This window comes from Fusarium solani (assembly GCF_023522795.1).
Source record: "Fusarium solani strain SB1 chromosome Unknown bctg00000003_1, whole genome shotgun sequence".
NCBI lineage: Eukaryota > Fungi > Ascomycota > Sordariomycetes > Hypocreales > Nectriaceae > Fusarium > Fusarium solani.
Window position 1 is genome coordinate 3,328,915 of NW_027072154.1, and position 21,407 is coordinate 3,350,321.

Sequence of the window (21,407 nt, forward strand, 5' to 3'; positions counted from 1 at the left end):
AAGCAAACCACCTCTTTTGACACCATGTCTCTCACACTCAATTGGCTCTGGGAGAGAGCTTTACCATCAACGGCGGCTTTATCCAGAACCCGTAAATCTTCTGTCCATCCATCCACCCTTGAGACTCTGGCAAGAGCTCCATGTCAAACCTCCATAGCATCCTCGCAAGGATCAACCTCAGCTCTGCCTTGGCCAAGTTCTTGCCGAGGCAGTTTCGGGGCCCGACTGAAAAAGGCTGAAAAACTGCTCTGCAGTCTCCTTGTTCGTTGAGCCATCGCTCTGGTAGAAACTCTGAAGCTTGGCTAAAGTTGGTTTCAGAGTGGTAGGCAGCGAGCTGGTTGACACCGACAATAGTGCCTTCGGGTACGAAGAGGCCGTCAATGGCCTCTCCGCCAGGGGGTACAACTCTTGGGAGTGTGGCTGCTACTGGTGGGAATAGTCTCATGGACTCTTGAATGATTGCACCCAAGAGTGGCACCCTGTCATTCGAAAGCGCCAAAGTGGTGATGTCTTCCTCTGCTTCGAACTCCTGTCTGATGCCGCCCTGAAGCTGTTGATAGACATCTCGATGCGTCAACAAGAGATATGTGGTACCTGCCAAGGCCGTGGCAGTACCATCAGATCCAGCTATGGCGATGCTAAATGCATCTACTACCATCTCATCAGGTGTCAAGCCTTTGCCCTGATCCTCGGCAGCCAGCACATGGTGCCAAAAGTCTTTGCGGTCGTCGGTTGGGCCTCGCGCAATTCGAGCTTCTACCATCTCCTTTGCGCGCATTGCGTTGGCAAACCGTGAGTTTGCGGAGCCCCGTAAGAAAAAGAAGTATCTTAGAGAGCCGAAGCCATAGTATTGAGCCATCTGGCTCATGATCAACTCTCTAGATACACCCTTGATGCATGCCACAAAGGGATGAGGTTCTCCGGTGTCGATGCAAGAAAAGTCTTGGCCAAAGGCAAGGGATCCGATTAGATCAAATGCTATACAAACATTAGTATCTAACAGAACTCCAAGAGGTCAGACAACTTACTCGTCAGGGGAAACCACTTCGCCAAGTCCAAGGGGCCATCCGAACAACGTGCTTGTAGCTGATCAAGCAACTTGGTGCAATATTGGACAAGAATTTCTTCTTGCTCACGAAGGGCCTTCTCCGAAAATGCATGGGAAAGCAGGCGACGATGTCTAGAATGCGTGACACGATCCGCCGTCACAATATCTTGCTCGTTAGTGCTGGAACTACCATTGTAAAGGAACAGACTCACTTGGTACCCCTGTGGGCGTGACAAGGGAAAATATTGGGTCTTTGGTCATCTCAACAGTTCGATGGCCGTATATCGTTTTCCAAGCCGTGTCAGAAGTGTACGATACCTCGTCTGGTGCCACTCGAACTGCCGGGCCATATTGATGGTGAAGTTCCACCAGTCGATGGTTCAGCTTCCCTTGGTATTGATTCCAGCACCAAGGAATTCTCGTCGCTGCCCAGAGTTTTGGGCCCGGGTGGTGCCTCAGGGGGTGTAAAAGGACGTTGTAGATGATTCTTAGCAAGGCCTGGCAGTAATTAGCAGAGGTTCGATATCTCGACAATTCACAACTCACAAGCAACGGCAGCACCGCCAACAACCACAATCCCATGGCCAGCATGTTGATGAGACTTGATCATTCAGTGATTTCAGTGTGATTCAAAGGGCCATCTTTCTTAGCGAGTCCCTAGTAAATGGGCTCTGTTCTGGTTCCCTCGGTCACATGCTGACCATAAAATGACCAGCCTGGAAGGCGGAACGCGAAACGGACTTGAAGGGAATTCGGCTTCCGAGCTGGGTTCCTGCTTACGGATTTGGATAGTGAAACTGGTGCCGAAATAGAGTCAGTCGTAGTCAAAAGCGCCCACACTGCAGCCTCAGAGCCCTGGCCTACCAGTCTCTACCGCACAACCTCTAGTCCTTTGTCACAAGCTACAAGCGATCAACATGGCCGACAGAGACCTCCACGTCATTATCATCGGCGCTGGTGAGTAACCCCAGAACCCGTTTCCTGGTGGCACAGTGCTTAGCCGCTTCCAGGAATCACCGGCCTCATTGTGGCACAGGGCCTCAAGAGGGTATGTCTCTACTCAACAAATTCTTGCATCCATACTAACACATCCAGCTGGGAATCCGCTACTCAATCTTCGAGAAGGAGGTCTGCCTCAACTATCGCAGCAATGAGTGGACAATGGCAATCCACTGGGCTCTAGACCGCCTGGAGAATATTGTGCCTCCTGAAGTCTTCTCCCAGATTCCACTGATCTCGTGTAACCCAGCCGTGCCAGTCGAGGCTGGTGGGCTTTATCCCATCATTCAGGCCGAGACGGGAAACCTGCTCACAGGTGTCCCCTACGAAAAGGGGCTTCGCATCTCCCGGAGCAGAATGAGAGCTCTTTGTGCAGTAGGTATTGAGGTTCAGTATGGCAAGAACCTCGTCGATGTCGCCTTCAATGAGTCTGGCCAAGGTGTCATTGCATCCTTTGCTGATGGGACAGTTGTCTCCGGTTCCATCATTGTTGGAGCAGATGGCCCTCGTTCCAAAGTTCGAGAGTTTGCTATGGGAAGCGCCGAGGAGGCAGCTGTCAGCAAATTCCCCATCTTCCACACAAACATGACCGTCTGCTACAATGATGCAGAGAAGGCCAAGTATGTGCGGCGGGATTACCCTACGAGCTTTCTAGCTCTGAGCAACCAGTCATTCCACGCCTTTCAGTCCAGTAGGTCACGGCACATGATCTGTTGTGCTCATCATAATTGACCTTCCACAGTCTCTAACATGCCAGATGGCCCCGATCACCCCGAGTCGTGGATCTTCCACATGGCCATGGCTTGGATGGGTGATTCTAATCACAAGCTCAGCTATCCTGAACGCCTAGCCCTGCTCAAAGAGCGAGCAGCAGGGATGGGCGAACCTGCTCGATCAGCCTTTCTCTGGCTGCCCGAGGACACCGAAGTCCATAAAGCTGACATTAGCTACTGGGTCACAAAGCCATGGAACAACCACGGTGGAAGGATAACACTGATCGGCGATGCTGCCCACCCAATGCCACCATGTAAGTCAACATATGTAACACACCACAGAGGCGCAGCACTGACAGGTTCTAGACCGTGGTCAAGGACTCAATCACTGCATCTGTGATACCTCCTACCTCATGACTGGATTAGAGGGTGTCTTTCACGGGGAAACGGAGCTCAATGAGGCAATCAAGGTGTATGAGGCCGATGTGATCCCCCGTGGGCAAGAAGAGGTCAAATGCTCGGTCGAGAATGGCTACATGCTTCACGACTGGAAGAAGGTCGAGGCTAGCCCAGTCTTCACTCGGGGATTCAAGCCGATGGAGGGACATGATTCAGAGCCTAAGTAGCAAGAGAATCTTGGTGAGAAACTCAAGGAAGCGGAAGAGACGAAGATCGCGATTTCTACCGAGGTTTAGGTATGGCTGTGATAGACGCACATATTTCTCACTACTAGGGATCTGGCTGGACAGTGAAAGAGAAAATGTGAGGATATAAAGTTTTAGACTGCAAGATATTCAAATTTCCAATATTATAGACCAAGAAAGTTCTTCAAGTTCTTCAAATAATGATACTAAGAAGGGAATTATACGATCGTTCCAATATCGAAGAGAAGGGTCAAGAAATGGAGACCAAAGAAATTAACAGGAGAATTAAGACAAAGCCCACTGAATAGAGACTAATTAGTGGCAGTGACCAACGTTCAAAGCAGCGATCTGAGCACTTCACTCATACATCTTATCCACGAGATGATCTGTAAAGTTCCACAAAGCACCAGTCGAGTGCGAGACAAAGGTGGCACCAGAGTACCAGGTACTCTTGTATCCTTGAAGATCGTCGAGCTTGTTGTAGAAGCCGTTTGCAATCTCATCGACCAGGACGTGCAGGTCAAAGGGAGCGTGACTCGAGTACGCCAGTAGCTCAGCAGGCTCAAGCTTCTCTGTATTGTTTCCAATAACGGAGAATCTGACTCTGTCAAAGGTGCGTAGCATATCTTCTTTGACGGCTGAATCGGCAATGTCCTCGTCGGAGCTGTAGCGAACTGCGTAGAGGTCTGGTGCTTGAGTGGGCGACATCTCAAACAGCGCCGGTAGTGGGGGGAGATTCCATGGAGTATCTGGATCCGCATTCTGGTACGAGAAGCCCTTAGGAAGACCTTGAGCTCGAATAATGCCGACATACCATCCCGTTGCAGTGAATGTGCAGAAGAGGTCCTCCTCTCGATCACTGAGTCCGAATGGTTCCATGTTTCGCACCATCGGCGGGATCGTGATGAGAAGTTTCTTTGCTCTGATGTTCACGACACCATCCGGAGTCTTGACTCTGAGCCGAACTCCATTCGAGTCACGTCGAGCCTCTGAAACAGTAGAGCTCACAAATACATCAGACCCAAGGTATTGGTGCGACTTTTCATAGAGCTCATAGTTGTTCCCACGCGCGGGAACCAGAGCCCCCTTGGATTCAGGGCTCATGACCTCCAGATACCCACTGTTGAGATACCTGAGAACGTACAGCGTTGCCAGATTCGGCAGGTCTCCAAGACCTTGAAGGTGAGAGAACACATTGTAGGTAGTCTCCTCCAGCTTGTACTTCTTGGCAAAGTCTCGAAAGGGGAGGAGAAGGTCCTTTGGGACCGGATCAGGGAGGCGAGTCGAGTAGTATAGGTAGGGATACTTTTCGGTCTGTTCTCGAATCCCTGACAGATCCATCGAGAAGTTGAAGGCCTTGAGAGTACGGCCATTGCTGAAGTCGACGTAGCTTGTAGGCCCGAAGCCACCCTCCGGTACTGGAAAGTTGACAATGGGGATATCAAAGCTCGCGAACTGATCCCTGGTGACTTGTTCGTCGCCATAGCCCATAACACCATAGTTGATGGTGATGTTTGTATCGGGCACCTGATAGGTCACTGTATGACCTCCAAGAAGGTCGCCCTTCTCGATGAGGGCAACCTTCTTGCCCATCCTCCGCAGCTTGACAGCTGCAAACGTTCCAGAAGATCCTCCCCCGATGACGACGACATCCTTGTGGATGATTCGACTAGGGCCTTTGGTCGACCTCACAGAGGCAACGTCAGCAATGGCAAGGCCGAGGCCGGCAAAGAGTGACAATGTAACGAGCGGTCTCATGCTGAATGGATGGAGCTGCAGGGACTTGGAAAGGAATGATGACAAGCGGATGACCAGCGTGAGAAACATGACCGGTGACAAGGCCTGTTTTGATGCTTTTCTATGCAGTGACACCCCTATTCCCAGTCGCTCTCGGGATGTCATTCTCGCGGCTCTGCATAAGCCCAGCTGCAACATTGTCGTGAAGCATTACGCCTCTGCAGCGATACGACCCGTCAAGCTTCATCTCTGACCGCAACTTGATGAGCCTTTGGACATCGTCAGTTGACAGCCGGAGCTCGGAAGCCGGTTCAGTATCAAGCCTCACGGGGATGAATAAAGAAGACAGACATTCCCGCTCCGACGCGCAGGGCGAGAATTGAATTATTGGTTTCCCGGTCATACAAGATGCAAAACAGTCTGCAATGCTTCAGCAGTGAAATTCCCAAACCCTGACAGAGTCCAGGTTCACGACTTGAACACGAGCTGCCGGCGCATGCCACCATGGATCCGAAAGACATTGCCCCCTTCTCCCGGGAGATTGCCAGAGAGGCCGAGCTGCTGGAGGAACTACTGTTCGAGAACGGGAAAGACGACAGTCCTGAGGCGTTGCTATGGAATCATCCACCTCGTGGCACCGATATTGAGAGGAGCCAGTCCAAGCTGCTCGGTCTCATCCAGAAGCTGAGCAGGACACTTCGAGGTCCGCAAGACTTCTTACATGAGTTTGTTGCATCCAACTGGGACAAGGGCGCACTGTACTGCCTTCTCGAGTGCCGCGTCTTGGACGAGATTCCCCTGGATGGCCAAGCGACTCTTACTGAGCTCTCGGAAAAGACTGGGATACCAAGGGACAAGCTTCTTCCCATGCTACGACTTGCGGCATGTGACCAGATACTCCTCGAGTCCTCAGAACAGGTCTTTCGTCATGGCGCGATCTCGCGCGAGCTGGTTCAAGATCCCGGCCTGAAGGCCTTTATCGGATTTCAGTGAGTATTCTGAAAAGATTAAGCAGTCTCTATACTGATGCAAAGGCATACTCTTTGAGACGAGAGTCGCGAGTACTCATCTCGCAAACTCACTCAAGAAACCCAACCCTACCTGGACAGGCCACTCCGCCTTCAAACATGCGTGAGTGTCACACGTCAACTCAAGAACAAGACGTTGACTACTTCAGATTCGGACAATCGATGTATGAATGGCACAGTAGTCATCCTGAAAATGGCGCCAGGTTTGCTGCTGCGATGCAAAGCGTCGCAGACTGTAAGTTTTATCAACCCCAAGGATCCCAACATGCCCATTAACACCGATAGTTCTGGATCCTGGAAACCAACTCCTCGAGGCCTGGTTCAGCGAAAACCTCGAAAAGGCGACTTGCCCAAGGACAGTCGTAGACCTCGTCCGCACGCCAGAAACAGCATCACGATTCCTCGCAGAAAAGTTTCCTACGTTAGAGCTCGAGGTCCAGCAGCTTCCAAAAGACATCAGCCAATTCGCGCTCGAGGACGAACCAGAGACTCCTCACGTCTATCTCTTCAAGTCGATACTCTGGAACCTGCCAGATAGGGAGGTAATCTGCATCCTCAGCAACCTACTCGTCGCTACGAGAAGGTCCAAGAATTCCGTCATCCTAGTGAATGACCTCTTGTCTCCTCCGCCGGGCACCTTTGAGCCTCATGTAGACAAAGCGTACCGGAGACGAGACGTCACCGTCATGGCTATGCACAACGCTAAACTCCGCACAAAGGATGAGTGGGATGCTATCTTTCGGAAATGTCATCCAGGCATCACGGACCCCAGGCAATCCAAGTATGATACCCTCCGCATTGGCATGACGAAGGGATACACGTCCCACAGTTGCCGTGCGCAGTGGGAATTGAAATTGACAGGGCGCTTGGTACCTGATGGAAGGTAGCCCACTGAGATATTCTCACGTTGCAAGCATGTCGGGCTTGAGCTCGTCTTTGAACGGGTGGTGCGTATCCAACTCACCAGTAAACTTGGCAAGATATACATACAGTCGTCTAATTCTATTCAATGACACCTTTGACCTCTATGGTGAATACATTCTTTGTTACATAGCATTTTCAGCGCTGAGATGCGAAAACGCTTAGTTGTCCGCGGGTTGCTCTGGTGCTTCTTCTGTAGAAGGCTTCTTCCGTTGCAACAAGCAGTGTCGACCCCATTTTCTCTTGAAGTGATCCGGAATGACCTCGAGATCAGGGATCCATAAAGTCCTCGCGAGAAGATGCGTATTCGCGGCGTCGAGGAATGGCTCGCACTTGACAATCTCCCAGTTCTCCCGGTCTGCGATGTAGTCGGGCTCATTTGGCGGCAGAGGGTCCCTCCGCTCAGGATACTGCGTGTCGACGAGGAACGAGCACGCACGAAGCTCCGTGTACTTGCCCACATCCTCCTCATTCTGGTCGTTCATGCCAGTTGTGGGCAGCCAAGTGCCGCTCCAGAACCCAAAGCCGGTCTCAGCCTCAGAGAACTCGCCAGGGAGGAGACCACGGAACTCGGAGCGAACAAACTTGGCGTGGATATCTCTGGGGAGGAAATAGGATGAAGGGAAGCGGTACCACTCCTTGCCAAGGCAAACAGTGTCCTCTTCACGGCCCAGGGGCGCTGCTCCCTCGGCGCCCTCCCAAAGAGGAGAGTAGATGCTCATGGGGGCAGAGTACGCTGACCAAATACCGTACACTCGGAAGAGGGCGACATCAACTGACAGGATCATGGCAATGGTGACGAAGAAGAGCTTCAGGCGCGCCGGGACCTTTCCAATCAGTGTCTTGGGGTCAGAGTTACCCAGGGCGGTGAGGATCATGTGCAGAGAGATGGCAGCATTAAGCGCGAGGAAAGGATACGCCGGGTACATGAATCTCTCCTCCTTGTGCGGCTGCGAGCTGAAGATGCCGAGCCACATGTAAAAGGGGGCGAGGAACACAATAGTTCGCAGACCAGACTGGAATCCCTGAGCGGAAGGGGAAATGATCTTCTGGAGAATGAACAGAGGCAATGCCGCAAGAGCAAGAATGAACCAGATGTTGAAGTTCAAGGCCAGGTTCTTGAAGTAAAAGGTCCAGGGCTCGGTTCCATACAGCTCAGGGCCGCTACTGGATGAGAAGATGTTGTACTTGACAATATTCCAAGTCACAACAACCTTTTGCTTATAGAAGAAGAGGTTCACGATGAAATCGCTCGCCTAAAAATCTTGTAAGTCATATTTTCGTCTAATGATGGAGGTCATCTTACCAGGAGTAGAATCGCAGAAACAACACCACGACCAACCCGGACAAAGGCTTCCCACCAGGCAGTCTTGGTACCGAAAAGAACCAAGACAAGCTCCTCAAGCATAAAAGGCGCACAGAGAGCTGAGGCGAATGGCCATCCCAGGATTCCAGCTGCGGCAAACCAGAACATTCCCTGCGAGGTCTTGAGCCCGCCCCGCCAGTTCATGAAAGCTGCAGCTCCCAAAGTCACCAGGTACATGGCGAAGCTGGATGGGAGGAAAGCGGTGCTCGCGTGGAAGTTTCCAGGGCTCATGACAGTGGCAATGAGGTAGAAGAGACCAATTCGGCTGTTGAGCGTTGTGCTAGTGACCAGGAAGAGGACGGTCTGGCAGAGGGCACATACAAAGGCCAATCCAAAGCGAATAAAGAAGAATTCGCCAACCTGATCGATTCAGCGTCAATTGAGTTCCAATAGTAATTCCTTCAAAGGGCCACTCATACCTTTGTTGAATGTGGGAGTAGTCGTCGCACATTGCCCACAATGGCGTGTAGGCCGATATACAACCAGCTCCGGATCGCATAGTCGGGCGAGTACTCCCACGTCTGAAGACCATAGCCATGGGAAAGATAGTGAGTCGGTTCCCAGTAATTAAAAGTCTCATCGCAGTCTTGAATCGGCGCAAACCAGGCGGAAACGAGGGCGGCGGCGAGGAACCAGTAAAAGGCAGAGATGGGCTGCATCGAGTAGGCGCTGGGAGCCCTAGGAAGAAGCCAGTTAGCAGCTGGAATCTCAAGCAGAAGCACTCTACATCTTACTTCTTCTTTGCATGGCTCGCCTCCGGGTGCACAAACTGCCGCCTCTGCGGCGCCGTGTTTGGAGCCATTGTTGTCGAGTGATGACGGTTACAGAATGAGGAATGCTGTCGTCATGGTGGATTGGAGCTTCAACTGTTGGGGAGAATGGATGGAGACCCTTGCAATCATGCTAACGAATTTACCGAGGCTCTCACCGAGGTGAAGGGTAGTGGGGTGATGAACTAGCGCCATCGCGGGCCCACTCCTTATCGTTCACCTTGATTTTTTCTTTCCTGCCGCTAAAGGGTCCTTGAAGTCGGCGCTCCTGGGCAACCCAGTTTCTTCCTCGACAAGTTTTGCGCTCGCCTTGCGCTCAATTGAAACAACTTTTTTCTTACTCAAAACACTTATTATAACCTTTCAGAAAGAATCACTTCTATCATTTCTTTCTTCATTCTCTCATCAATCTTTACTCATCCTATCGCAACCCTCTCCGCTCCGAGGTCAACACCATACAGTCTGAACACCGCTCTGCTTCGGGAACATGTCAGGCTTCCAGATTCCAGGCCTTGGTCAGGCCAAGCCAAATGAGACATTACCCCCTCTTCCTGTCGATGTCCTTATTGCCGCAGCAAGTGTACAAGGCACCGAGACCACGAACCCAGACTCGACATCAGCACCCGCCGCCGAGCAACCAAAGCCCTCCGAGGCTCAATCTGCGCCAGCAGCTACAGAGCCCGAGGCCATGGTAGTTGATCAGCCCGAAAGCCCTCCCTCCCTTACCGGTGCCCTCGAAGCTGCCCTTGGTGGTCTCGACAACACGCCCGCGCAACCAGCTCCTGCGGCAGCGACCGAGAACGTCCCACTCCAGAACGACCAAGGCGAGAACCCCGAGTGGGAGGTCGACTCTTCCCCTTACGAATCATCTTCGGAGTCGAGCAGCTCTGATTCCTCCGATGACGACTCTGATAATGAAGGATATGAACTCTTGGGTGTGGAGGAAACTGCCCGCTTGCTGATGCAAGCCGAGGGAGGTTCCGACGATGAGGGCGAAAGAGGAGGAAAGGGTTCCAGCTCTGCACAAGTCCGTACAAAGAACGAGGTAGCAGAAGAGGTCATCCCCAAGCCCGAGGTCACCATCACCCCGGAGATGAAGATCGAGGAGCTGGGTGTGATTGAGCACATAGTGGAGAGCATCATGCTCGTCAAGGCCATAACACCTGGAGAATACCAAGTGCTAGATACAGGCTCAGTCCTCTGCACTGCTGAGCGGGTCGTCATTGGCGCTGTCTCAGAGACGATAGGAAAGGTTCTCCAGCCCATGTACACCGTTCGGTTCTCATCAGAAGACGACATCAAGGAGCTGGGCCTCGAAGTTGGTACCAAGGTATTCTACCCCGTCGACCACGCCTCATATGTCTTCACTGAGCCCCTCAAGAACATGAAGGGTTCCGACGCCAGTAACCTCCACGATGAGGAGGTCGGTGACGACGAGATGGAGTTCTCCGATGACGAGAAGGAGGCCGAGTACAAGCGAGCACTCAAGCAGAAGAAGAAGGACAAGTGGAAGAAGAACGACGCAAAGGCCGGCAGGGACCCTCACCCGCTACGACAGGAGACGCGACCGGATGGCGGTCTCAACTACGACGACGATGACGACGGTCCCTATAAGCCCCTCGCTCGACCGCCAGGTTATGGCAGCGGGCCTCCTACCACCGAGACATACGAGCCACCACCTGGCAGGAACTTCCAGCGGGGCCGACGAGGTGACTTCAGGGGCGGCAGAGGAGGTCGAGGTCGTGGTTCCGGCCGTGGCGGACGAGGAGGTTTCAACCAGCCCCGAGATGGCTACTCACTGCCCCCTCAAGGACATACGCAGCAACATCAGCAACCTGCTCCCCCCGCTCAATGGGGCAACAACCAGCCTCCACCCCAAGGCACTGCCGCGCCAGCTGTGCCCAACTTTGGCTTCCAGTTCCCGGGCTGGCCTCAACCTCCTGCCCCAGCGAACACCGGCGCTGCTGGCGCTTCAGCTGTTCCTCCGCCGCCTCCTGGATGGCCGAACGCTCAGGGCCAGCAGGGAGCCAACGGCGGGGCCTTTGTCAACCCTGCTTTCTTTGCTGCCTTGATGTCTACTATGCAGGCCCAGCAAAATGGTCAGTCGCCATGGGGACAACAGCAGCCCCGAACAACGGGAATGCAGGTCAAGGTCAGTAATTACAGGGGCCTACCAAATATTAAGCCAAAGAAGCATTCAGGGCGCTGGAGTTCTCGTCACGAGGTATTGGTTTTAGGGATAGACAAAAGCAACCACAATTTCAAATCAAGTGTCAAAGATATAATACCCAATCCATCGCTGCATGCACACACTTGTTCATAGAAATGGTCTCAAATTGATAGTAATGCTCATCTAAAACTGAATCTACGTAATCTCGTATGCAAACCCGTCGCTCATAACCAATAATCTAGACTAATGATCCGTAGGATGCACTTGTCCTCTAGCAAACCCAAATAATACGCCAAGGAATCTATCAACTCCTCTAGAGATCACCCCGATCCTCGGAGCTGTCAGAGAAATCGTAGAAGCCCAGCTCATAGACCAGACCAAGAGTCATGCGAGCATGCTCAAGCATATGGTCGAAAGAAAGGTACTTGATGTTGTCGTCGGTGGTGTGGATATGAGGGTCGGAGTACTCAAAGGCGGACTCGATGACGAAGGCGGAGGGATAGCCGGCCTTGGAGGCAGAAGCATGGTCAGAGCAGGCATAGCCACACTTGGTCTCGACCCAGGGAATGTTGCAGTACTAGATAGAGGTTAGCGAAAGGACGTGGTATTGGGTCAAGGGTATACGAACCTCCTCAACGACGGTCTTGATGAAGGTAGTCAGACCAGGGTCGACAAAGTCGGTGATAACACCAACGCTCTCGGGCTGACCAGCGTCAAGCGTCTTCTGGACATAACCAGTCATGTCCTGCTGCAGCATAGCCTTGACGTCACGGCCGCTCTGCTCGTATGACTGGAAAATGGCCTGGCTACCGAGCAGTCCACCCTCCTCGGCAGAGTACCAGTGGAACTCGATGGTGTTGGGGGCCTTGCCATCGACAACATCCTTGGAGTTGAGGAGAGCACGGAACACCTCCAAGATGGTGACAGTACCGCTACCATCGTCATCCGCGCCAGGAGCAGCTAGGATAGAAGGCAGGAACAGGTTGATGGAGTCCTGGTGAGCGCCGATAACAACGGTGCTGTTAGACTGACCAGGGATGGTGGCAATGACCGAGTGCTGCTGCCAGGTGTGGGGGAAGCTCTCGGCATAGACAGTATCCTGGGCGCCAGCGTCCTTGATGATTTGGTTCACCTTCTCAAGAACCCAGTCAGAGGACTCGAGACCGTACTGGGACTTGTAGTATCGGGTGTGGAAGCTGGTCAACTTTTCGAGATTGGCCTTCATGTTCTTCTTCTCGAGGTTCTTGGAGAGGTCGGCAACTTCATCCTGCTTAACGCACTTCTTGGGGAAAGAGACGGTCTGGGCGTTAAGGCGCGTGGAACCGAGCGATGGGGTATCGGTGATGTCCATGAAGCGCTGGCCATTCTATCGAGGTATTAGCGGACTTGTCGGCGTGCAAATATCGTGTCATAGGACGGTATACGTACGCGACGCAGCTCCCACTTCTGCTCCTCAGTAACCCATTGGGTCTTGCCGGGCGCGGTCTCGATGAGGTAGAGCTCGTCAGGCTTGAGAATGACGTTATCGGCCTCGACAGTTTCGATGAACCGAGCGGAGATAGCGGGCAGACAAGCTGCCAGGAGAGAGGCTTGCGAGAACTTCATATTGATTAGGATGATAGGTTGTAGGGAAGATGATGCTAGGGAAAGGAAATGGGGGAGGAAAGATGGTTGAGAGAGGTTGATGGAGGAGCTGTCGGAGAAGCCTGGGATCGGAGGCAGCTTAAGCAGGTACCATGACAATCACGTAAGGTGCCTGCCGTTTAGGTTCATGCATCGGCATGGCTTGGTCGTGTGACGCACCCGGAAGCTACGATGTGGAGACCCGGTTGCTATGCGGGGGGACCTGAGATCCATATCCGAGCATCTCACAATGTGCCTATCTGTAGGATTCACGGGCGAATGGATAGGTAGATAGATATCGGATGCTCTGATAAACATCGTTCCCCTCTATCTCTCATTTTCTTGTTAAACATGTCAAGTTGCCATGTCTTCTCTCGGCATCTCACACCGAGATTCCCATGAGACATCCCGAGGCTGCCGATAACGGTGGAGTATCGGCAGGCCAATCAGATCGCCCGGATCAACGCGCCATGTGCGGCATCATGAGAACTGTCGAAAGAGCACTCATGTTAACAGTCATGGATCAATGTGCCTATTGGTGGGAGGGATATAATCCATTTCATGGCCAATCATGATGACTTTCTTTATTCCATGTCTGACAATAGCTTTGTCGAGCACGACCCCAAGGCTCAATGGCCACCTTCTTTCATCTTCAAAGGATGCATCCCCCAAGTCTACTACCACTAAGTGCAACTTGCATGTTACTATTCAATATCTACAGAGGATATGAAACAATTGACACGACCATAGAGATCCCTTCCTCATAGCTACAAGCACAGAATATACATCTTCTGCCTACATATTAAGAGAGAACATGACGAGGTGCCTTATTCGTTCTATTTCGTTGACATCCATTCATAGCCATCATCTCACACTCATGTCTTTCTTCCCCATTGTCTTAAAAATGGCACATGTGGCATAGTCTTTCCATCTTCCCTTCAGTCTCCTTCCAAAATTACCTTTGTTCACCTCCTCCATTCCCAAAGCAGCACCATGAGAACAAGACATGGACGAAAAGAAGCCCAAACTGGTTTCCGAGAAGGTGCCTTTGTTGCCCAGAGATCCATGCTCACCAACGAAAGACCCTTATGTTCAATGACTCCTTGGTGTTCGTGGTTTACCAGCGCCTTTCATCATGGGCTCAAGGGAATCTTTGTTTGGAAGAAAGAAACTCCAAGCGGTTCTGACAATGAGCAGGCTTGAGGGGCATACTCGTATACTTCAAATCAGTAATAAAAGATGTCGTTCGTCTCTCAGTCTCAGAACATCATCACGCAGCTCACCATCAAAATCATACAGCAACAGTCGAGTTCTGGCAACTCATATTTTCCTACGATCTATACCCAAAACACTGATTTCTTTCCCCCATTAACCATCACAATGCCTTCCAGAAGGAACACATCGGCTGCTAGCCAGCCTGCAATCGTCACGCCGACCGAAACACCCCTGCGGCAGACCCGGGCTCGCTCGAAGCTCAACAATGCCCCTCGCCTCATGACTGGTCTCGATCATCGTGGACGAGCCGTTGACCCCCTTTCGACAGACCCCGAGAACATCATCTTCGACGATGTGGTCAGGAAGCTTCGCCGCAAGAAGAAGATCATCTTTCGGCACAGGAGCGAGACTCCTGAGTCTCCGACTGATAATGTCAAGGCTGCGAAGCGTGCCCAGCTGAAAAAGAAGGTTCCTGCTGTTTCCTCCGCGTCGGTCGCTTCTTCTTCTCATTCTCGATCCGCGTCCTCAAGCTCATCCGATCCGGATTCAGACGGCGGAGTGTCCCTTCACCCTCAGTCATCCTCCTCAAGCTCCTCCGACTCAGGCTCGGGTGGTGGTGTACCCCTGACTTCTCGATCCCCGTCCGAGAGCTCTTCGGACCCAGATTCAGATGGCGGCGCGCCCCTCAATTCTACAAGCCAGTCTTCGTCTTCTGGGTTCGAGAGCGGCTATGCCACCTACGGCTCTTCAGCCTCCGCTCTCTCTCGCGGATCCCTCTTGTCCTCGGGTTCCTCCCACCATTCTGGTGCTTCTCACCACTCGGATCACTCCGGCTCTGGTCCCTCCGGTGCCGGTGCCAGTGCACCTTTGGGAGATGATGACCTGGGTTCGGCCAGCCAGCCTCGGCCTAGTCCTCCCATTCGGGGTACAGCAAACCAACTCGAGTCCCGTGAAAGACGTCCACCTCGGGTCCCTTGCCCTACCCCTGCCTCAGATGTCAGCGAGGACACTCCCATGGAAGACGGCATCGAATCGACCAAGAGCCTTCCCCTTCTTCCTGGTGGCGCTGTCCAAGGTTTCGAGTTTCGGGATTGGTTTTCGAGCCGATTTAGTGAGCCACCCACAAGGAAGCCCAGTCCGGAAGGCGTCAGGTTGAATGCCGTCGACAAGGCCGGTAGCATCGTTGCCGTGGCAGGCGATTCCAACCCGCCAACACTCTCCGACGATGGCGAGGACCAACCACCTCGGGCAGCCACACGTCGCACCCGGGCCGGCTGCGCTGGTGACTCTCTCCGTAAGCGGCGACGATCTAAAGACGACGGGAGCACTCCCCAGGCAGCCAAGAAGCCCCGAATGGAGGAGCCTATCTCCTTCTCTCGCACATTCAGTCTTCCCTACGATGACCAGAGCGATATCGCGCCCCAAATGCTCGACCGCGTTGATGAGGAGGACGAGGATGACGAGGAGGACGATATTTTCTACTCCCCACGTACGATGTCCCCGTCACCGAGCAGAGCGACATCAACCCGATCCCTTCACCGGTGCTCACTACTACCAAGATCCCCGGGCTTGCCTTCCTGGAGACCCAGAATGTAAGCATCGCCACTGACAACGCGAGCCCCAGGGTTCTAACACCTATCGAGGCCCCGGCTGATTTCGACAGCGAAATTCCGGGGCTCTACGGGTCTGGTAAGAGACCGCGCCTGCACTATGACTGGTATGAGCAGTACCATAGGTTTGGCCCCGACTGCCAAAGGGTTCACGGCTGCCAACACGGCCAATTCTGCCACCAGTGCCACGCCGACTGGCACAAGGCCTGGTCCCATTTCTTCAAGAGGCAAGACGAGGTAGACGATGAGGTGGCGGCGACTGCCAACTATGACATCCGCAAGGGGTATCTAGGGACAGCACTGGGATTCGAGCATAGTCCAAAGCCAGTGATTCAACCAATCCCTCCCCGTGGGGGTAAGATACGAACTCATCCTGTTCGGATCGCCAAGGAGAAGCTAGCTTTCATGAAGAAGATGGCAGAGTCAGGTTGAAAGAAGGGTGAAGGATCTGGATGTGCATCGGATTGGAGTTCATGGGTTGCTTTTGCTTGACTTGAAGAGTTAGACTTGGTCTTCATTAGATCGTTGGGCTGGGAGTTCATAGACAAAGTAATAACTGATTTCGACTTACACTTTCGCTTTTCCAATATACCCCATGCTTGTAAGTTTCACTCGTGAATCGAAAATGGTCACGCCGAGTCTGGGCTCACAGTCCCATATCCTCGTCGCTCGCCTCATCAGACTCCCGACCGCCACGCTCTTCATCTTCCTCTCTTCGTGAAACTTCCACACTGGCACCGATCTTTCTCACTCCCTCAACAACACCAATGACAAAGCCTCTGCTCTCTGCAAGCTCCATAGCGCCCACTCCTCGCAAACTCATGACGCCGTCCACGCCGCTCTCCAGCTGAGCCGTACTGGACCGCATCTTGGCAGCTCTCACCTCCTGCAAGTCGCGTAAGAGAGACCGCACCTCGGATGAGGATGTGATGTCATCTTGGGCGTGTGCGAGGAGCATCTCTGCGACCTCGAACCAGTGGTAGGGCAAGGCTCCTGGAGGTGCTTCTGAGGTGCAAGATGGCAAAAAGGGTGGTGACAAAACAGTATCATCCATTCCAAACGGGTTTAATCTTCGCGCATTTCCTTGGCCGTCCGCTCGCACGGGTGGTGGTGGGGGGGGCGCCCAGCCCTTGGGGTCGATATTAATCTCGTGGTTGATGATGTCGCGTAGCGAGTCGGGATGGAGCCAAGGCGGAGGCACAATATTCGCTCGTCTCTGCTTCTTGAGTAGGATCGCAAGCCATAGCGGCAAATTACTTCGATGCGGCGGTCGAAGAGTCGGTGTTGAGCCCTGTGCATGAGGTCAGAAACCAAGCATCAACGCGACGGGGGCGCGCTCACACCAAGAAGATCAATGCTCTCGAGGCGCTGACGAGGAACTACAGTGACGAGCTCCATTTCGCACAAGAAGGCGACTTCTGAGGGGATCAGCCCCGGAGGTAGCGGCAATGCCATTTCGGTCGACGATTTCGAGGTATGAAGTTGGTCAAGTTGAGTTGATGGAGGAATTTCACAAGCTACAAAAAGCTGCCCCTCTTCGCGTTGGAGGTTGCATTGACCGAGTCAACCCCACCACGACTGCAGCCATCCATTCTATTGTCGATTGGACTCGATCAATGACTTGAGCAATCATTTCTCATTTCGCCGACTTTATATTGAGAGAACTTGAGGTCTGTGTTCTGGACTTGGCGATTGTTTAACTGCTCTAATTTTCCTGTACTTCCGCAACTGCTGGTGGTCAAGTGTAATGCTCTCTCCTCTTACACCTGAAGTATGAACTCAGATGTTTGTCAAAGAATGAGGTAGATATTCCCGTTTTATTTCAACGCTTGACGGTTTATTGTCCTCCATTTAACACGAACATTCTAGAACCGTTATAAACGCGCCCTTCAGCTATCAATGTACCTTGACATTGTCTTGTCCAATGTACCATTCTGTACTCCAAGTACATGTAGCAGATCAGCCGAGGGCCATTCAAGCTTACCCTCTCCCAAGCAACACGTGAAGATGCATCTATACATTTTCAACTACCCACATCATTTATACATCCATGATAAAACACCTGATGGCCCTTTTCTGCTTGACCGAGTGCGTCATCGGCGTGTGCAGGGTAGCGTCGGTCCCCCACCTCCGATGTGGGGCCGCTGTGTAAAGGGCGCGGCCAACATCGAGACCGGAGTATAAGTAAATCATTGAACAAGATACAACTTTTCACTAACACCGATTTCACTAGTCACTTCTCTACCGAAGCTTCAGTTACTTCCTACCAATCCAATCATGGCCTCCCATAAGGACCTCCCGCCCGTCTCCTCCCCATCCCTCATCCTCGCAAACCCCACCTCCGAGGAGCGCCTCCGCGTCTGGAAGGCCACCCACCCCCATTGGGGCCCTGCTCTCACGATTGAAGACTATATCCGCCGTGAGGATGACAACCTGGAAGCTCCTCTTGCTCGGGACGGTGGTGTCACGAGCTGGATCTTGACTGACGGCAACCTCCCTGCTGATGGCCGCCCAATCCTGTCTTCCTGTGAGACATACAAGAAGAGAGCTCTTGTTTCTAGCAAGGAGGGCGCTGTCAGAGAGGGTACTGCCTATGGTGTGGCCAGCGTCTTTACTTTTGTCGAGTGCCGAGGAAAGGGATACGCCAGCAAGATGATGTCCTTGCTCGCAGAGGAACTCCGAGGCAGACAGCAAAAGAACCAAGGAGATGCCGACTTCTCAGTCCTTTGGTCAGACGTGGGCAAGAAGTTCTACAATGCCGTCGGATGGAAGCCCTTCGAGAGCACATACCTTGAGCTCCCAGCCACCAAGAATGAGCCGACTTCCAACTCGGCCCTGAAGCTCATCACCATCGACGACCTCCCCGCGCTGGCAGCCCGAGATGATAAACTCATCCGCAACAAGATTGCCTCCTCATCCTCTCAGATCCGCGCTGCTGTACTCCCGGATCTTACAACCCTTAGGTGGCACCTTCACCGCGAGAACTTCATGTGCAAGCACATCTTCTCTCGTATTCCTTCTACCCATGGCGCAATCTACACGCCCCCTGACGCCCCCAACTCGAGAATTTGGGCGATCTGGACCCGAAGCTTTTACGGAGGCCTGGAGAAGCCAGAGAAGAATACTATTCATGTCATCCGCTTGGTGATTGAGGATGAAAGCATCTCAGACGAAGCGCTTGCTACTGGTCTCCGAGCCATTGGGAACGCTGCCCAGAAGGAGGCTGCCGAGTGGTTGTGCTCCAAGGTGGAGATCTGGAACCCTGAGGATCGGATCCGACGGGTGACCGAAGGGATCCAGGAGCTTGGAGCCAAGTTTATCGTCAGAGAGAGTGAGAACCTTGCCAGCATGCATTGGTTCGGAGAGAACTCAATCGAAGAGGTTGAGTGGGTTGCCAATGAGAAGTTTGCTTGGTGCTAAGCCTGGTAGCTTATTATTGGGAATTGGCCATAATAGACTTGGAAAAGAATAGACAAGAGGTGTTAGGTAGACCAATGAGATTCATAAACATTCGTCATCTCTACGATCTATCTTCTGTTCTACGTGTTGTTCCCTTTTTCCGCTCCCACCCGCTCCCCTTTTCATAATCACATCACATCAAGCCGTAATCACAGGTGTATCATAAACATGCCAGGCCAACGCCTTCCCGCTCCCTGACTAGAAATTCCCATTCATCTCCTCTAGTAGCTTCGTCCGAACATGGTCCACTTATCCGCCTTGCCCTCACACTCGGGGTTGAGACACTTGGTCTCGCCAGGGACAATACCCTCGGGCTGCTCGAAAGGAACACAAAGACTCTTCATGCCCATAGTGGCGGCCTTCTGGCTGTCGGGGACATCAGACTGGTCGTCGGCACGGGTGGTAAGCTCCTTGATGCGGTCCTCGCACTTGGGCTCACCGCAGAAAGGAATGAGAACAACGTTCTTGCTGTCGAGGGCAGGGAGGACCTCGTCCCAGTTGGTGATCTTGAGGCGGTGCTCCCGGAAGGCAGTCTCGGCCTTGTTGTACATGTCATCGTGGATGGTGTCGAGAAGCTCAGGGATCTTGGTGGCGATATCGGCAATGGGGATGGTTCCCTTCTCACCAGTGTCACGTCGAGCATAGCTGACAACCTCCTTAGCAGCGTCCTTGGGACCAAACTCCAGACGGACGGGAACACCCTTCAGCTCCCAGTCGTTGAACTTCCAAGCAGGAGTGTAGCCCTCTCGCCAGTCCGACTCGACACGGACACCGGCCTTCTTGAGGGTGGCTCGGATCTCATCAACCTGCTCCTCGTGCTGCTTGCGGGCCTCGGGGGTGGTGTTCTTGTTGATACCGACGGGGATGATGATAGCCTGGGTCTTAGCGACACGGGGAGGAAGGACGAGACCCTTGTCGTCACCGTGAATCATGACCATGACGCCAATGACACGGGTCGACAGACCCCAAGAGTTCTGCCAGACGTGAATGTGAGAGCCCTTGTTGTGGGGATCCTCAACGGTGATATCGAACATCTTGCTGAAGTTCTGGCCGAGGGCGTGCGAGGTAGCGCCCTGAATACCACGGCCGTTGGAAGGAATATAACCCTCCACAGTGGTAGTGTAGTAACCACCAGCGAACTTCTCATTCTCAGTCTTTCGGCCGCGAACAACAGGGACGGCAAGCAGCTTCTCGTAGACACCGGCGTAGAGCTCAAGGATCTCCAGCACCTCAACGCCAGCAAGCTCCTCAGTCAGATGAGCAGTGTGACCCTCCTGCCAGAGGAACTCTCGAGTTCGAAGGAAAGGGGTAGTTTGCTTAGCCTCCCAGCGGACGACAGAGTTCCACTGGTTGAGACGGAGGGGAAGGTCTCGGTGGCTGCGAATCCACTTGGAGTAGTAGGGGTACATGACGGCTTCGGAGGTAGGACGAACTGCAACGGGAACCTCGAGGTCCTTGTCGCCACTGTTCATAAGTAAGCATGAGTATATCGGAAGGGCTCCCGATGAAGCACTTACGCCTTGGTAACCCAAGCCAGCTCAGGGGCGAAACCCTCGACGTGATCCTTCTCCTTCTCGAGCGACTTGGAGGAAAGGAACATGGGGAAGTTGGTCTCGTCAACACCCATCTCCTCGATATGGGCCTGGAACCATTTTCGGATCTCATTCCAGATGTGCATGGCGAGAGGACGGAGAACGAAGAAACCCGAGATCTCGGTGTAGTACTCGACCATCTCGGCCTTGAGGACAACCTCCTGGTACCATTGTGGGAAATTCTCGGCCTTAGAAACAGTGATGCCGATGATGTCGTCCGTCTTCTTGCCTCCAACGACGGGAAGGCTAGCCTGCTTGGCGGCCTTTGCAGCCTTCTCGGCGGCGAGGCGGGCCTGCTTCTCGGCCTTCTTCAAGGCGCTCTTAGACTGCTCGGGGGCGGCGCCGTCCATTGTGATGCGAAAATCGGGTGTTGAAGTGAAGATGAAGAGGAAAGATAGAATAGAAGATTCAGGCTTTATAGTCAGCCGAGAGCAGCCTTGAAGGTCCGTGAAAATACGGAAATAACTGGACCGGAGCGAATCTTGGGGGGAGAAGAAAGAAGAAATGCTTCG

The 21,407-nt window shown here is 53.0% G+C and overlaps 11 protein-coding genes across 11 annotated transcripts; 5 read left to right on the top strand and 6 right to left on the bottom strand.

Annotated features, from left to right (window-relative positions):
• Nucleotides 1-37: 37 nt before the first annotated feature.
• On the bottom strand, nt 38-1,639 carry MRS44_006600 (uncharacterized protein; the record flags this gene model as incomplete). The annotated part of the gene is made up of 4 exons (XM_046278117.2): nt 38-978; nt 1,029-1,214; nt 1,261-1,546; nt 1,595-1,639. 4 exons carry the CDS (start codon nt 1,637-1,639, stop codon nt 38-40), a joined length of 1,458 nt encoding a protein of 485 aa, XP_046139791.2.
• Nucleotides 1,640-1,965: 326 nt separating this feature from the next.
• MRS44_006601 (uncharacterized protein) lies at nt 1,966-3,386 on the top strand (the record flags this gene model as incomplete). The annotated part of the gene is made up of 5 exons (XM_046280503.2): nt 1,966-2,005; nt 2,059-2,096; nt 2,144-2,738; nt 2,790-3,074; nt 3,127-3,386. 5 exons carry the CDS (start codon nt 1,966-1,968, stop codon nt 3,384-3,386), a joined length of 1,218 nt encoding a protein of 405 aa, XP_046139790.2.
• Nucleotides 3,387-3,761: 375 nt separating this feature from the next.
• On the bottom strand, nt 3,762-5,162 carry MRS44_006602 (uncharacterized protein; the record flags this gene model as incomplete). Its single annotated transcript, XM_046279839.2, has 1 exon — nt 3,762-5,162. One exon carries the CDS (start codon nt 5,160-5,162, stop codon nt 3,762-3,764), a length of 1,401 nt encoding a protein of 466 aa, XP_046139789.2.
• Nucleotides 5,163-5,645: 483 nt separating this feature from the next.
• MRS44_006603 (uncharacterized protein) lies at nt 5,646-7,056 on the top strand (the record flags this gene model as incomplete). The annotated part of the gene is made up of 3 exons (XM_065621828.1): nt 5,646-6,130; nt 6,229-6,404; nt 6,455-7,056. The coding sequence occupies 3 exons, from the start codon at nt 5,646-5,648 to the stop codon at nt 7,054-7,056; spliced, it is 1,263 nt and encodes a 420-aa protein (XP_065477900.1).
• A 195-nt stretch (nt 7,057-7,251) lies between these two features.
• Nucleotides 7,252-9,258, bottom strand: MRS44_006604 (uncharacterized protein; the record flags this gene model as incomplete). The annotated part of the gene is made up of 4 exons (XM_046270423.2): nt 7,252-8,346; nt 8,397-8,816; nt 8,876-9,134; nt 9,191-9,258. The coding sequence occupies 4 exons, from the start codon at nt 9,256-9,258 to the stop codon at nt 7,252-7,254; spliced, it is 1,842 nt and encodes a 613-aa protein (XP_046139787.2).
• A 455-nt stretch (nt 9,259-9,713) lies between these two features.
• On the top strand, nt 9,714-11,671 carry MRS44_006605 (uncharacterized protein; the record flags this gene model as incomplete). The annotated part of the gene is made up of 2 exons (XM_046274569.2): nt 9,714-11,378; nt 11,654-11,671. The coding sequence occupies 2 exons, from the start codon at nt 9,714-9,716 to the stop codon at nt 11,669-11,671; spliced, it is 1,683 nt and encodes a 560-aa protein (XP_046139786.2).
• A 38-nt stretch (nt 11,672-11,709) lies between these two features.
• Nucleotides 11,710-13,001, bottom strand: MRS44_006606 (uncharacterized protein; the record flags this gene model as incomplete). Its single annotated transcript, XM_046274568.2, has 3 exons — nt 11,710-11,973; nt 12,025-12,762; nt 12,825-13,001. The coding sequence occupies 3 exons, from the start codon at nt 12,999-13,001 to the stop codon at nt 11,710-11,712; spliced, it is 1,179 nt and encodes a 392-aa protein (XP_046139785.1).
• Nucleotides 13,002-14,399: 1,398 nt separating this feature from the next.
• On the top strand, nt 14,400-16,276 carry MRS44_006607 (uncharacterized protein; the record flags this gene model as incomplete). The annotated part of the gene is made up of 2 exons (XM_065621829.1): nt 14,400-15,775; nt 15,859-16,276. 2 exons carry the CDS (start codon nt 14,400-14,402, stop codon nt 16,274-16,276), a joined length of 1,794 nt encoding a protein of 597 aa, XP_065477901.1.
• A 214-nt stretch (nt 16,277-16,490) lies between these two features.
• On the bottom strand, nt 16,491-17,299 carry MRS44_006608 (uncharacterized protein; the record flags this gene model as incomplete). Its single annotated transcript, XM_046273332.2, has 2 exons — nt 16,491-17,135; nt 17,186-17,299. The coding sequence occupies 2 exons, from the start codon at nt 17,297-17,299 to the stop codon at nt 16,491-16,493; spliced, it is 759 nt and encodes a 252-aa protein (XP_046139783.1).
• An 822-nt stretch (nt 17,300-18,121) lies between these two features.
• On the top strand, nt 18,122-19,264 carry MRS44_006609 (uncharacterized protein; the record flags this gene model as incomplete). Its single annotated transcript, XM_046274567.2, has 1 exon — nt 18,122-19,264. One exon carries the CDS (start codon nt 18,122-18,124, stop codon nt 19,262-19,264), a length of 1,143 nt encoding a protein of 380 aa, XP_046139782.1.
• Nucleotides 19,265-19,524: 260 nt separating this feature from the next.
• MRS44_006610 (uncharacterized protein) lies at nt 19,525-21,245 on the bottom strand (the record flags this gene model as incomplete). The annotated part of the gene is made up of 2 exons (XM_046283775.2): nt 19,525-20,767; nt 20,821-21,245. 2 exons carry the CDS (start codon nt 21,243-21,245, stop codon nt 19,525-19,527), a joined length of 1,668 nt encoding a protein of 555 aa, XP_046139781.1.
• Nucleotides 21,246-21,407: the final 162 nt, after the last annotated feature.